Source organism: Pyxicephalus adspersus, chromosome 4 (genome assembly GCF_032062135.1).
Source record: "Pyxicephalus adspersus chromosome 4, UCB_Pads_2.0, whole genome shotgun sequence".
Lineage (NCBI taxonomy): Eukaryota > Metazoa > Chordata > Amphibia > Anura > Pyxicephalidae > Pyxicephalus > Pyxicephalus adspersus.
This window is the reverse complement of record NC_092861.1, coordinates 24,477,091-24,489,403: the sequence shown is the minus strand read 5'-3', so window position 1 is coordinate 24,489,403 and position 12,313 is coordinate 24,477,091. Positions and strand designations below refer to the sequence as shown.

The 12,313-nt window shown below is 39.5% G+C and overlaps 1 protein-coding gene across 1 annotated transcript in view; it reads left to right on the top strand.

The window, feature by feature from the left end:
* Positions 1–12,313, top strand: part of TRAPPC12 (trafficking protein particle complex subunit 12) — a 73,058-nt gene that overhangs the window by 31,582 nt on the left and 29,163 nt on the right. Inside the window, exons 6-7 of the mRNA XM_072407570.1 lie at positions 5,748–5,860; positions 11,870–11,942. Of these exons, the coding sequence (XP_072263671.1) occupies positions 5,748–5,860; positions 11,870–11,942 (186 nt within the window). The remainder of the gene's footprint in view (positions 1–5,747; positions 5,861–11,869; positions 11,943–12,313) is intronic.

Here is a 12,313-nt window from a genome sequence, read left to right as displayed (position 1 = left end):
GATCTGCCGGTCCGGTCGTTCATTTCCAACGACTATCCTCGTTCGTCGGCGTCGTTGGTTACTTTTTTTACAAACGATTTTTGCCCAATCGATTGTTCGTCGTTCATTTCCAACGATAAAAATTGGAAGTGTGTACGCAGCTTTACAGCGAGGAGTTTATATAGTAACTGACACCTAACTGCCTAATAATATGTTGAGACAAACATCTTTCCTATTTGCATTTATTAAAATAATGTATCTGTTCCAACTTACATAATTCATCTTAAGAACAAACCTACAATCCTTGTCTCGTATGTAACCCGGGGACTACCTGTATATAAATAGCTAGAAGATGAAGTATATGATGCCAGGTTTTCAGGGTATTTGGCATCATCTGCCCCTGGGAAAAGGAATTAAAGTGCCTAGATAAGGCCATAATTAATTGTATTGCTGCCCTTTACTTGGGATCCAGGCCCAGAGTGTTCTAGAAACAATGCTTGGGCCAGGCACTCTTCCCTGTTCCCATGCCATGAATTTAGGATGGCTAAAAAGCACCTAGCCTCTTAATTTGCCAGATGACAGGAAAAAAAAATGTGTGTGTGTGTGTGTGTGTGTGTGTGTGTGTGTATATATATATATATTTATATATATTTATATACAATTATGTTATCCAGCACTTTGCAGTAACCACCCGGATGTTTTTGAATGGCTACTGAAAATTTGGATCTCAGTACGGGGGCCACCACCCACCTACAGCTTCTTCCCACCCAGTTTAAAAAAATTCTGGGGAGAATACTGGATTATTTTTTATGGCTCTGATTTTCACTATATCACTGATCATCCTATTGATGACAGTACTATAGGTTGTAATGCTATTAAAATCCCTGCCAAGTGATTTGTAATAAATGAGAAATCACAGGTCACTAATAAGCCAATGAAAAGCAGCCTTTCTATATGCCATACTGAGTTCAACCTGTTCATTCAGAATTTTGCAGAAGAGATATAAAAAAGAATGTGTCTTTCAGCAGAAATGATGACGAGAAAACTGCATCAAAGGTAAATTGATGCAGTTGAGGAAGTTGTTTTAAAAAGTAAAATAAGCTAACTATGAAATCAAACGAATGACTGCTGAATTTTGCTATTTTTACCCCCGGTATGTGGCTCCTGTGGTGATGGACCTACAGAGCTGACCTTAGTTCCAAATTTCAACTTGTGACAAAGCTGTCACTCCGAATCTCTCATTGTTCTGTTTGGCAGGCTGCTTTCTGCGGGCTGTAATTAATATGCACCCGGCCTAGGTTGTGACAGGGCTGCTAGCTGCCTTGGGTCAGGTCTGCCTGTTGGGTTTTTTTTTCCCAAGACAGCCTCTTGTGTTTCATCGCATTTTATCATTAAACATGCCCAGGATGGCTCTCGGTATAGAGCCTGTCTGCTCCCCGCTTATATACCCTAATCTTGCAATGCATTGTTTTTCCCAGCTTTAAAAATAGCTCTTACAAGATGAGGGAGGATGTTGTATACTAAAGCACCTGTGTCATCCCTTTGTAGCTATTCATAGAACCACATTTTTGTTTTCTTGTCCTTGTGGTAAAGTAGTAAAATTGCTCTACTGCCATGAAAAAATGCCAACACAAACTGCTGGTATACTTCGATTATGTATGTGTGATCGAAAATGTAGCTTGCTTTTAGGTGAATTCTGTTTACATATGGGATATTTGTGAAATAATCCAGACACATTTGTATCAGGCAGCATGCCCTGTTCACCACCCCCCACCCCCCCAAAAATTATTGTTTTTACTCATGGTAAAGCTAACTTTTACCTAAAATGTAAACTTTTCTTACATTGAAATCAATAAAAATAATCTATTTTCCAATGTTAAAAATTCCTGAGTTTTGGGTTTAAGTCGAGTGAATCTAGGGTGAGGACATTTATAAATAGATTTTATGTGCAGACTTTTTAGTTTAAGGCTGTGTTCAGTAATTGTCATTGGAAAGGGTCCTTCACGATCCTTTCCATCAACAAAAGATTGAATGAGTGCTGTACAACAGCACCATTCTACTCCATGGATAGGGGGGAACAATGAAGCTGCGCTCTCTCCCCCTCACTTGTATTACGGTTGTTCGCCATTCATGGATCTGCCAGGACAGATCCGTGAACGACGTCAGGCAAGCGCTGATGTCAGATTCTTGTTCAATACTAGTCCTGACGCTTTTATCGGACAAAAATCATCTGACGTCTACATAGCCTTACAGTAGTCAAGGCTTGCTTTGTAGTTTATATTGCTGCTTACTTGTTGGAAAGACTTTGGTTACTGCCATTCCTGGTGACATTATTGTTAGTAAAGTATTTTTTATTAGGAATACATCAGACAATTACTGTGACTCTGACTTCATCCCCTCCCAATAGTATCCAAAACTGTAGATGACTGGAGTCCCACCATCACCATTCAACATCTACCATTGCCTTATGGTATTTCTCTTACAGAGACTTAGAGATTTTTATTTATCCGAGGTCGTCAAAAATGTATATAAAAAAAGCTTTAATTAACTTTTTTATTTATTAGGTCTAATATTGGTAATTGTAAAAAAATAACAGAATCACCTTTTCTTAGATAATGTTACACTCTCCCCAATAAAAATGACTAAAGAATGTAAAATCATAGACCTTGTATAACCCCCTCACTCTTCTATATATGAGGTATTGCTACTGGCAAGCTAGTTTATTTAGTAAATCTGTTGCAAACCTAAGCAATTCAAAATCAACATTTTTTTTAATCATACGCATGGTTTGAATCTGAGAATGTTTATCTTTAAAGTAGTTTGCTTGCAAATGTGCCGTTTAACATAACTATGCCACTTATTCATGAAACCAACAACTTTATATTAAAAAACACAGGGTTGAATACTTCTTAAAGCAGAAATAAAGTTCTAAAAGGCAGATGTTTATTGCAGAAGGAGACAGGCAATATTACCTTACAGTAAAACATACTTACCTGCCTGATCACTACTTTCAAAATTGCAGAGCATGTCTGGCATAGGACCCAACACATCCTGGCTTCACTTTCCCGGGACTAAATAAGCTCTTCCTCGCCTATTGCAGGAATTATGTCATTCTAACCAGCCAATCAAGATGACCAAAGACTGAAACCAGGACGAGAAGAGGAAAGAAGAGCACAGGCAGCACGGTGGATCAGTTGTAAATGCTTTGGCCTTTGCTGCGCTAGGTCCCAGGTTCAAATCTCGACCAGGACACTATCTGCACAGATTTTGCAGGTTCTCGCCGTGTTTGTGTGAGTTTCCCCCGGGTACTCCAGTTTCCTTCCACGTCCAAAATTTTGACAGCTAGGGACAGCTGAGGGACAGCTAGTGACATGACTATGGACTATGTACAGTGCTGTGTAATATGATGGTGCTATATAAATACTGTATAATAAAAATTAAAGGAAGATGATGGCGCTTGTGACAGAACAGGGAAATATCCGGTATTGAGTCAATAGTTAGTAGACATAAAGAAGCCACATCCCAATAATTTGTTCAACTAAGTAATTTAATTTCTTTTAATTTACTTAGTTTTACGTAATTTTTTAAGGATTTTATAGTGACAAAAGACAACCAATATCATTTCATAAGTTTTTTTTTATAATTTTCCAAATCATTAAAAACAATATTTTTATATATATATATATATATATATATATATATATATATCTTCTGTACATATTTAAAATATCCATTCTTTTTAAACAAAGACCTCCTCAAAATGTATAAGAGCCTCACAATTTTAGGCCCTAGTTGGCGTGATAACACGCTATTTTTTTTTCAACGCGTTTTGTAGATACAAGTCTGCTTCATCAGGAGCTCAGGACGTAGGTATTCTGTCTGATCACAGTTTTTTGAAAAAAGGGTTTAGTTCCACTTTAAAGCATATCCAACTAAAAAAAGCAAGAATCTACTACAGTGAGGGAAAGAAGTATTTGATCCCCTGCTAATTTTGTATATTTGCCCTCTGACAAAAAAGACCAGTCTATAATTGTAATGGTAGGTTTATTGTAGCTGTGAGAGACGGAATAACAACAAAAGAACCCTCAAAAACCCAGTGCTCAAAAGTTAGAGCTTGATGTGCAAGGGAGTGCTCCTAATACAAGCTTGGTATAGTACCTGTATATAAAAGACACCTGTCCTCAGAAGCAATCAGTCAGATTCCAAACTAGCCACCATGACCAAGTCCAAAGAGCTGTCTAAGGATGTCAGGGGCAAGTATGTTAGACCTGCACAAGGCTGGACTGGGCTGCAAGACTATCACCAACCAGCTTGGTGAGAAGGTGACAACAGTTGGAGCAATAATTCACAAATGGAAGAAACTCAAAATACCTGTCAATCTTCCTCGGTCTGGGACTCCATGCAAGATCTCTTCTCGTGGATTCGGAATGATCATGTGAGCGGTGACAAAGCAGCCCAGAACTACACAGGGGAGTCTGTCAATGATCTCAGGGCAGCTGGGACCATAGTCACCAAGAAAACAATTGGTAACACACTGCGCCGTGAAGGCCTGAAATCTCACAGAGCCTACAAGGTTCCCCTGCTCAAGACAGCACATGTACAGGCCCGTCTGCAGTTTGCCAATGAACATCTGAATGATCCAGAAGAGAACTGGGTGAAAGTGTTGTGGTCTTTGGCATCAACTCAACTCGCCGTGTTTGGAGGAGGAGGAGGAATGCTGCCTATGACCCCAAGAACACCATCCCCACAGTCAAACATGGATGTGGACACATTATGCTCCGGGGGACAGGACACCTTCTCTGTATCGAAGGGACAATGGACGGGGCCATGTACCATCAGATCTTGGGTGAGCACCTCCTTTCCTCAGCCAGGGCATTGAAAATGGGTCGTGGATGGGTATTCCAGCATGACAATGACCCAAAACACACAGCCAAGGCAACAAAGCAGTGGCTCAAGAAGAAGCACATACTGCTGGTTGATGATGGAACAAATAAATATTTCACTCATTACAATGCACATCAAGCTCTGACTTTTGAGCACTGGGTTTTTGATGGTCTTTTGTTGTTATAAATCAGTCCCAATGTCTCAAAAAGAAAAGAAAACCCGGCTTAGACACTTTTCACCCCAACAAATGTCCCCTTCAGTTAAAGCTTAAAGAGGAAGTAAACTCAAAAGTGCCTAAAACAAAAAAAAAAATACACTTACCTTCAATCCCGCACAGCAGTCAATCATTCTTGAGGTATCTTCCATCGGGTCACGCGTCGTCCTGGTACCCGTCTCCAAACCTGCGCGCCGCGCAGTGCCATCTTCTCCTTTTCTTTCTGGTTGTTCTTCTTACGTCGCTCAGCATTTTCACGAAAAGGCTCCTTCTGAGCAGGCCCGAGCATCCCAAGATGTGTGACATAGGTATCCTGGGAGGCTTTGCACTCCCATTCATTTTCCACAGCCTAGGTGATTGAGAATTAGGGAGCGGTGCTGCACGCTTTTTTTTTTTTTTAAAGGGTGTTGCACTTAAAAAAAATCCTAAACAAGCAGAATTTTTACCTTACATAAAAGGGTTGTCTACCCTTTTATGTAAAGTGAAATTTCTGAGTTTAGGTACGCTTTAATTTTCTGATCAGAGATTGCATTCCATTTAACAACATTGTTGACTTGCAGGTTTAAATCAGTATTGTAATTTTTCATTAAGCCAGAATTGTCTTTTCAATATTCTATGCACATTTTATTGGTGATAAATGCCCTTACTTTTTTCCTGTATTTATTTTTAGGATCCATGGTCCCATTTTCTATGCGGATTCTACATGCTGAGATACGGCAGTACCTTGGAAGTCCCCAAGAGACTCTTGACCGATTGCACAGTATGAAAACCATTTGCTTAAAGGTAGGTGTGACATGGAACAATATATCAATAGACAATTTCATGGCTAGTATCTTTCCTGGATTTAATTTGGGCATAAAAAAATGTATTTATACACATTACATATTCCCAAAAGTATTTTCGGCGGGATGGTCCTTCACTTAGGTTCAAGGAGTAAATGGAGACTTTATTTAGTTTTGCCTACCCCAGAAAACAAACATAAGAATCGGATAAAGTAGACTAGAAGTGTTTTTTGGCATTAGGTATAGTGACAGGGTGATTTTACTGTGTATTAATAGTATCAATAATGTACAATAGTGAGGAGATACAATGGTGTAAATATACTATAGTGCAATAATACAATAGTGCATTGACCACTAGGTGGCACTAGACAGAGTGTGTCCTAATACCAGGTTATTCTGGACTTATTGCTATGCCCAAGTTGACGTAAAAAAGTAGGTAGGTAAAAGGTAAACATCCTTTAGTATCCGTTTACCTATGGAGTTTTTCACGTCAATTTGGGCATAGCAGTAAGTCCCGAATAACCTGATAATTGGACCAAATAACCTAGTGGTCAATGTATTATTGCACTATTGTATTATTGCACCATTGTATCTCCTCACTATTGTACATTATGTATGCCATTATTACACAGTAAAATTACTCCGTCACTATACCTGACGCTGAAAAATCCCCTCTAGTTTTCTTTATCTAATTCCTTATACATATGCATTTCCTATTGTATAGGAGCAATATATACAACTTTATTGAATTGCGCTTTATTTCATTTTGGGGACATTAAACACCAATCATATTGAGAGTAATTAGTTAGGTGCTACCCCATCCAGTCCAGAAGTGCATGCAGCTTGGCCACATACAACTGTATTAGTCTGTCATTTGCAATGCCTATTTAATGTACAGCGCTGCGTAATATGTTGGCGCTATATAAATCCTGTTTAATAATAATAATAATACAACATTCCTATTCAGAAGGGCAAGGAAACCCCCTGGCATTTGTCTGCTGAAGTTGATTACCACTTTCAGGAATGGTTGCTCCCCTAATCAATGACTGGATAGTAATAATAAAAGCATCAGATTGATAAGCTCATCTGTTTGTTACTCTGCTCTCTCCTGCTTGCAGTATCCTTGTTAGCACAACAAACAGGCTGCTTGTGATGTTCATTCCATTTTCATCACAAGTACCTGGATTGCAAGAGGCTGATAGCAAGTCAGATTCAAGTACTTACATTGCTTTCATTAAAAATACATTTAGTAATGTATTAATGATTACAGAACTTCAGTAATTTGTGTCGTATGTATACCTGCCTGGTGTTCAGCTTCATTCCCAAACCAGCACTAAAGGGTGCTTTGAAGACTTCAAGAAAACTGCTCAAAGTTTATGTAAAAGCTTTTAAAATGCCTTGTAAAAGCTTTGCTGTACACCCTGCGTCCATACCATCAAAAGCCCATATGTATATAGCCTTACTGTGCTAAAACATAAAAGGAAAAATCCAGTTGTTATGGAAACAGGAACAGTTGTAACTTCAGACACTTTATTATAGTATAGCCAGGCTCATTGTTCCAGACTTCAGATCATATATTTTTCATTGCAGCTTGTATGGCTGCCTGAAATCCTAAATTAGTTGTAAATGTATTAATAATCTCGTGCCTGTGCTGTCATACATCTCCTGGATGTGCTGCTACTACATACTATGGAAACATTCACTGTGTTGCAGCAGGGATACAAGACAACAACAAATGGGTTACTTAAGTCATTGGTTTGGCAAAAATTTTCAGTCCCGGACCAGATTCCATAATAGTCTATCTTCTCCAATCTTGGAGAGCTTGAATAAATTGGGCACGTTGTGTATAAAAAGATTGTGATTGGAAACAGGGCTTATGGATACTGGAAAATGACAAGGACGCCCTGCTCATACCCTTAGATTTGCAATTCTCTGTCAAAAAAAGGCTGGTACACTTCAAACACACTACTACGGGGCTGATTTGTGCTGGTAATTGTTTTTGCTTGTCAAAGAAAATCTGAATTGTATTTAAATCATGTATAATATGCATATATAATATGTGTATATCGCCACAAACAGAAGATGAGAAATGATGGCGGCCCCTGTTCTGACAATTCCTTTGTCAGAGGGGAGTTCAACTTGTGTTTGTAACGAGGAGTGAAGTCCACAATAATCTATAACATTTTAAATGGAAATATGCTGCTAAACATAGCACTCACCATGTCTGCAGTTTGTTTTCTTCTCCAGACTGACATTTTTACAAAGTCAGCTGGGGGATATTGCTAGTCTTCAATTTCCAGCTTGTAGGGTTTAGTGGAGCCTTGGCATAGCATTTTACCAGCCAGCACTAGTAGAAAAGCTATGAGGATGAGGTACACATGTACAGGGATGACAGAATGGGCCTCATTTATTAAGGATTTCTAAGACTGAAGAAGATAGACTATCATTAGTGAACCTGGGTGACCCGGCAAACCTGGAATGAATTTCCTGGTTATTTGCTATTTGTTAGCAAATGTTTTTAGTCCTGAACCAGATCCCTTCTGGGTTTGCTGGATCACCCAGGTTCTCCCATGATAGCCTATCTTCATAAGTCTTGGAGAGCTTTAATAACTGGGTGATCGTGGTCATGTGACCTTTGTATACAGTGCACACCGGTGCAGACTAAGCTGGAGCAAGCACCTTTAAAGACTACAGAATGTACTTTTTGTGCTTACATTTTTTGACAAATAAATTCTTGGATAACTGTGCATTGGTGGATCTGAATGAATGAAAGTAAAAAGCAAATGCCATTCAATGGGACACTAAAATAGAGAACTGGCATCAGCTTTACCAATTTCCCTGTTTTTTTCAAAACATCAAAAAGAAAATGTTTTGTCTACAGATGCACTTTCAAGTCTAATAACTTTCACTCCATTTTCAATTTTATATTCCTGTATCCCCCAATGTTAGATTTTATTTTCACTGAAAAATACATTTTATCCTGGTGGTAACTGGAAAATGAAGGTAAAGCATTAAGATGAAGGTTGTTGGTACAATGTTTATCTGAATACATATTTATTTCTGTAACTTCACTTGGGTTTTAACACATTTGTAATGATTATCTGAGTGGTATAAAACGGGTGATTTTTTATATTTTCTGGATCAGGAAAATAGAGGAAAGTATAACCAGTAGCAACCCCTACAATTTTAGTTGTTTTATTTACATGATTCCTCCTGCCGGCAACAAACTTTCCTCCAGGTCCTTATACCGTGCACACTGGTGATTGGCAGAGCACTGCATTGGGGAGGGGGTCAGTGTCACATGTTGCATTATTCCTAAAATTAGCAGAAAATATAACTGGATCACTGGCGGTGATCTGAACATATAAGTGTATAGTGGCTCGAAGGACAAGTTTAAGCTATGAGGAGTGCCCAGCACAGATTTTGTGTTTGTGAAGGGTCATGGCTTTGGCTTTCAATATGTATTGGCTACTTTGTAGCAATACTTGCTGCAACATACTTACAAATGACCCTTCCCAGCACCCTGTTGAGATGATTTAGTTGTCACTGCACAGAGGACAACTGACAAAGCAACATATGCTTCAATATTGCAATATTTGGATGCGGGATGAGAAGTAGGTTCCTTACTGCGCTTCCTTAGTTTCAGGATCTCCTGCTAGTGTAAGACCAATCCAGTTTTCACAGGAACAGTGGAATATTTTCCTTCTATTTTTGTTCCAGTAGCAACTAAAAAGCTGCACTACTTTATCAAAAAAAAAAAAAATTGAAAAGAAGTCTTAAAGTTGAACTAAACCCAAACCTCAAACTTGCCTATCCCCATTCCGTTATGGGCGGCGCCACACTTTATCCTCTTTCTCTTCCTCGTTCTGATCTTCAGCCGGCTTAATTAGCCCTACCTTTTTAGTGCTGCTAACCTTAGTACATGCCAGGTATACAATATTGCTTATGAAAGGACCAACCCTCTGTCTACTCAATTTAATTGCTTTTTAGGGACAGTGGAGGTCTGAAAGGTAGGTTGCACTTGATGTGCAGTTATCTATCTAAGAAAGGTGAATGCTAAAGCCCCATACAGACATCAAATGGTTGTTGCTTGAAACTGTTTTTTTTTTCTCACCCGATAATCGGCTTAGGGTGGATATCGAGCGAGAATCTGGCGTGTGTACAGCCCGTCCTGGTGGATCTACGGACGATGAACGACGAGCGATCCCAATGCAAGGGAAGGGGGAGAGCGCGCAGCAGGGTGCCGCTCTGTCGTTCTCCCCCTCCCCTCTCCATAGAGCAGGACAGTGCTACAGCACTCGTTCATGCATCGTGTGGTTCTTATCATTGGAAAGGATCATAAAGATCCTTTCCATCAAGACTTGCACATGTGTACGCAGCTTTATACTCCTCTAAAGCTAGTGACAGTGTGACAGCAGGAGCGCAACTAGCGGGAGCATGAGCAGCTCTCCTCACACTGCTTACACAGGAGCTGCTGAGATTGGCAGAGCAATGTATGTAAGCCTTAAACTTCTTTGCCATTCCCAGCAGTTCTGACAGCACACCAGCTCCCCAACCTCCCCACAGAATAAAATTTTGCCGTGCCGGGGTATATGTACAGCTTACACTACTCTGCTATTCTCAGCTAGTGTGCTGACAGAAGGCCAAGCTGCAGGGAATAGCAGAGTAGTTTAACCTGTACATATTCCGAACCACGGCAAAATTTTATTCTATGTTACTGGGCCCTTCTGTCAGAAAGGTTGGGGACCTCTGATTTAGGGTCTATAAAGGCATTAAATCCAGCAGCTGGAAAATTTTCTAGCTACGTGTGTTTTTTATATGGCAGTGATTGATTCTGTATTAGAGAATATTGCTGAATGTCAGAACCTTTTTGTGGGCAGCTTTATTGCCTTGCAGGGTGCTATGGAGGCTTGCTATAGTCTGCATGCTCCCAGCCAGCACTAGTAGAAAAACTATAAGGATGGGGATGATACATTTAGGGTGACTATGTGTCCTGTGAACAGGTATGTGATGTTGCAGACCAAGCTGGAGGCAGCAGCTCCACAGACTACAGAATGCAAGCTCATTATTACATTCACCGATGTAGAAACAAACCCTATATGTACTTTTTTAATGCAAACCCCCTAGGTATCTGCTTTTAGCTTGGTATCAGCCAGGTTTAAACTCCCTTTACAGTAGATTTTATACTGGGGAGGGAAGAGGAGCACAATGATTCAGGATGTTAACAGTAAGAGAAGGCAGAGTAATGTATATGAGCTGATCAGCCTTTTGGCCTTTCCTTTCACTGTCCAATTACAAGCTAGGGGATTGGAGGAAACCTGGTATTGTTACTGCAACAAATATGGCCTCCTGCTCTATTGGTATGGCTATTCTGCGCGGCAGGGAAATGCATCTCACAGCTGATATAATCCGATTGGCAAATACAACCTGACTGGTTAATAAAGCTGAAGTCCAGACAAGCTCCTAAATACTCAAATAAAATACATATAAATTCTGGCACATCACAATGCTGTACGACAGGCGACCCAATGTTTCACTGGAGTTAGTTACCACTTAGAGGTCTGGTCCCTTCCCCAGTCTATGACTGCTGTGGACCATTGAGCTCCTTTCTTCATCATTCTGCTCTCTCATACTGTCATCATGTCCCTTGTTAGCACATACAAACTGCAGCCATATGGATTATTTGTGCTGCTTTTCTCTATTCCAGTCTGGGATCTGCTATACTAAGATGCACATTGTTGATACCAGGTCATATTAAAATACTTGCATTGCACATTTTGAAAACAAATTTACTTTATTATATGTTATTGAACACATAACTGCATTCGTTTATGTCTTTTATATCTGCCCTTTAGATCAGCTTTATGTCCATCAATCGTAAGGGTTCTATTTTTAAAAGGGGTTTATGAGTAGAACTACTACTGATCTTCTTTTGCATTTTGAACATGTGCATACAGACTGTAAGTATTGCAGCATGCTTTTTATTATAATTATTATTTTTTTATGGCAGATTTTGGACAACCTGGAAAAAGGGTTTGCAGAAGACGGAAGCATGATAACCATGACAAGCAGTAATAGGCAAGGTAAATAAACTTCATCTGTCACTGAATGTGGTTTTATTTGTATTTGTATGCCATGCTTTTACATCATGTGACCTTAGTGCACTTTTTCCTGGCTGTACATTCAGCAAGGAGGGAGAGCACATAGGTTGTTTGCTTATCCATTAATGACTGTTCTGTTTATACTGTATGAATTCTGTTAAAAGATTCCCCAAGACAGCACTCAGACAGCTGCATAGCAGTTCATTAGCCAATGTTGAAATGTATTTTTCTTTATACATGTAATGAGAATTTGGTAGTTATTTTCATTCTAAGCATTTTTTTTTGTAACCGTATTGATGCAGTCTCTTGTTAGACTCACTGTGTTGATGACCTGGGGAAACTGCCTGGGTACC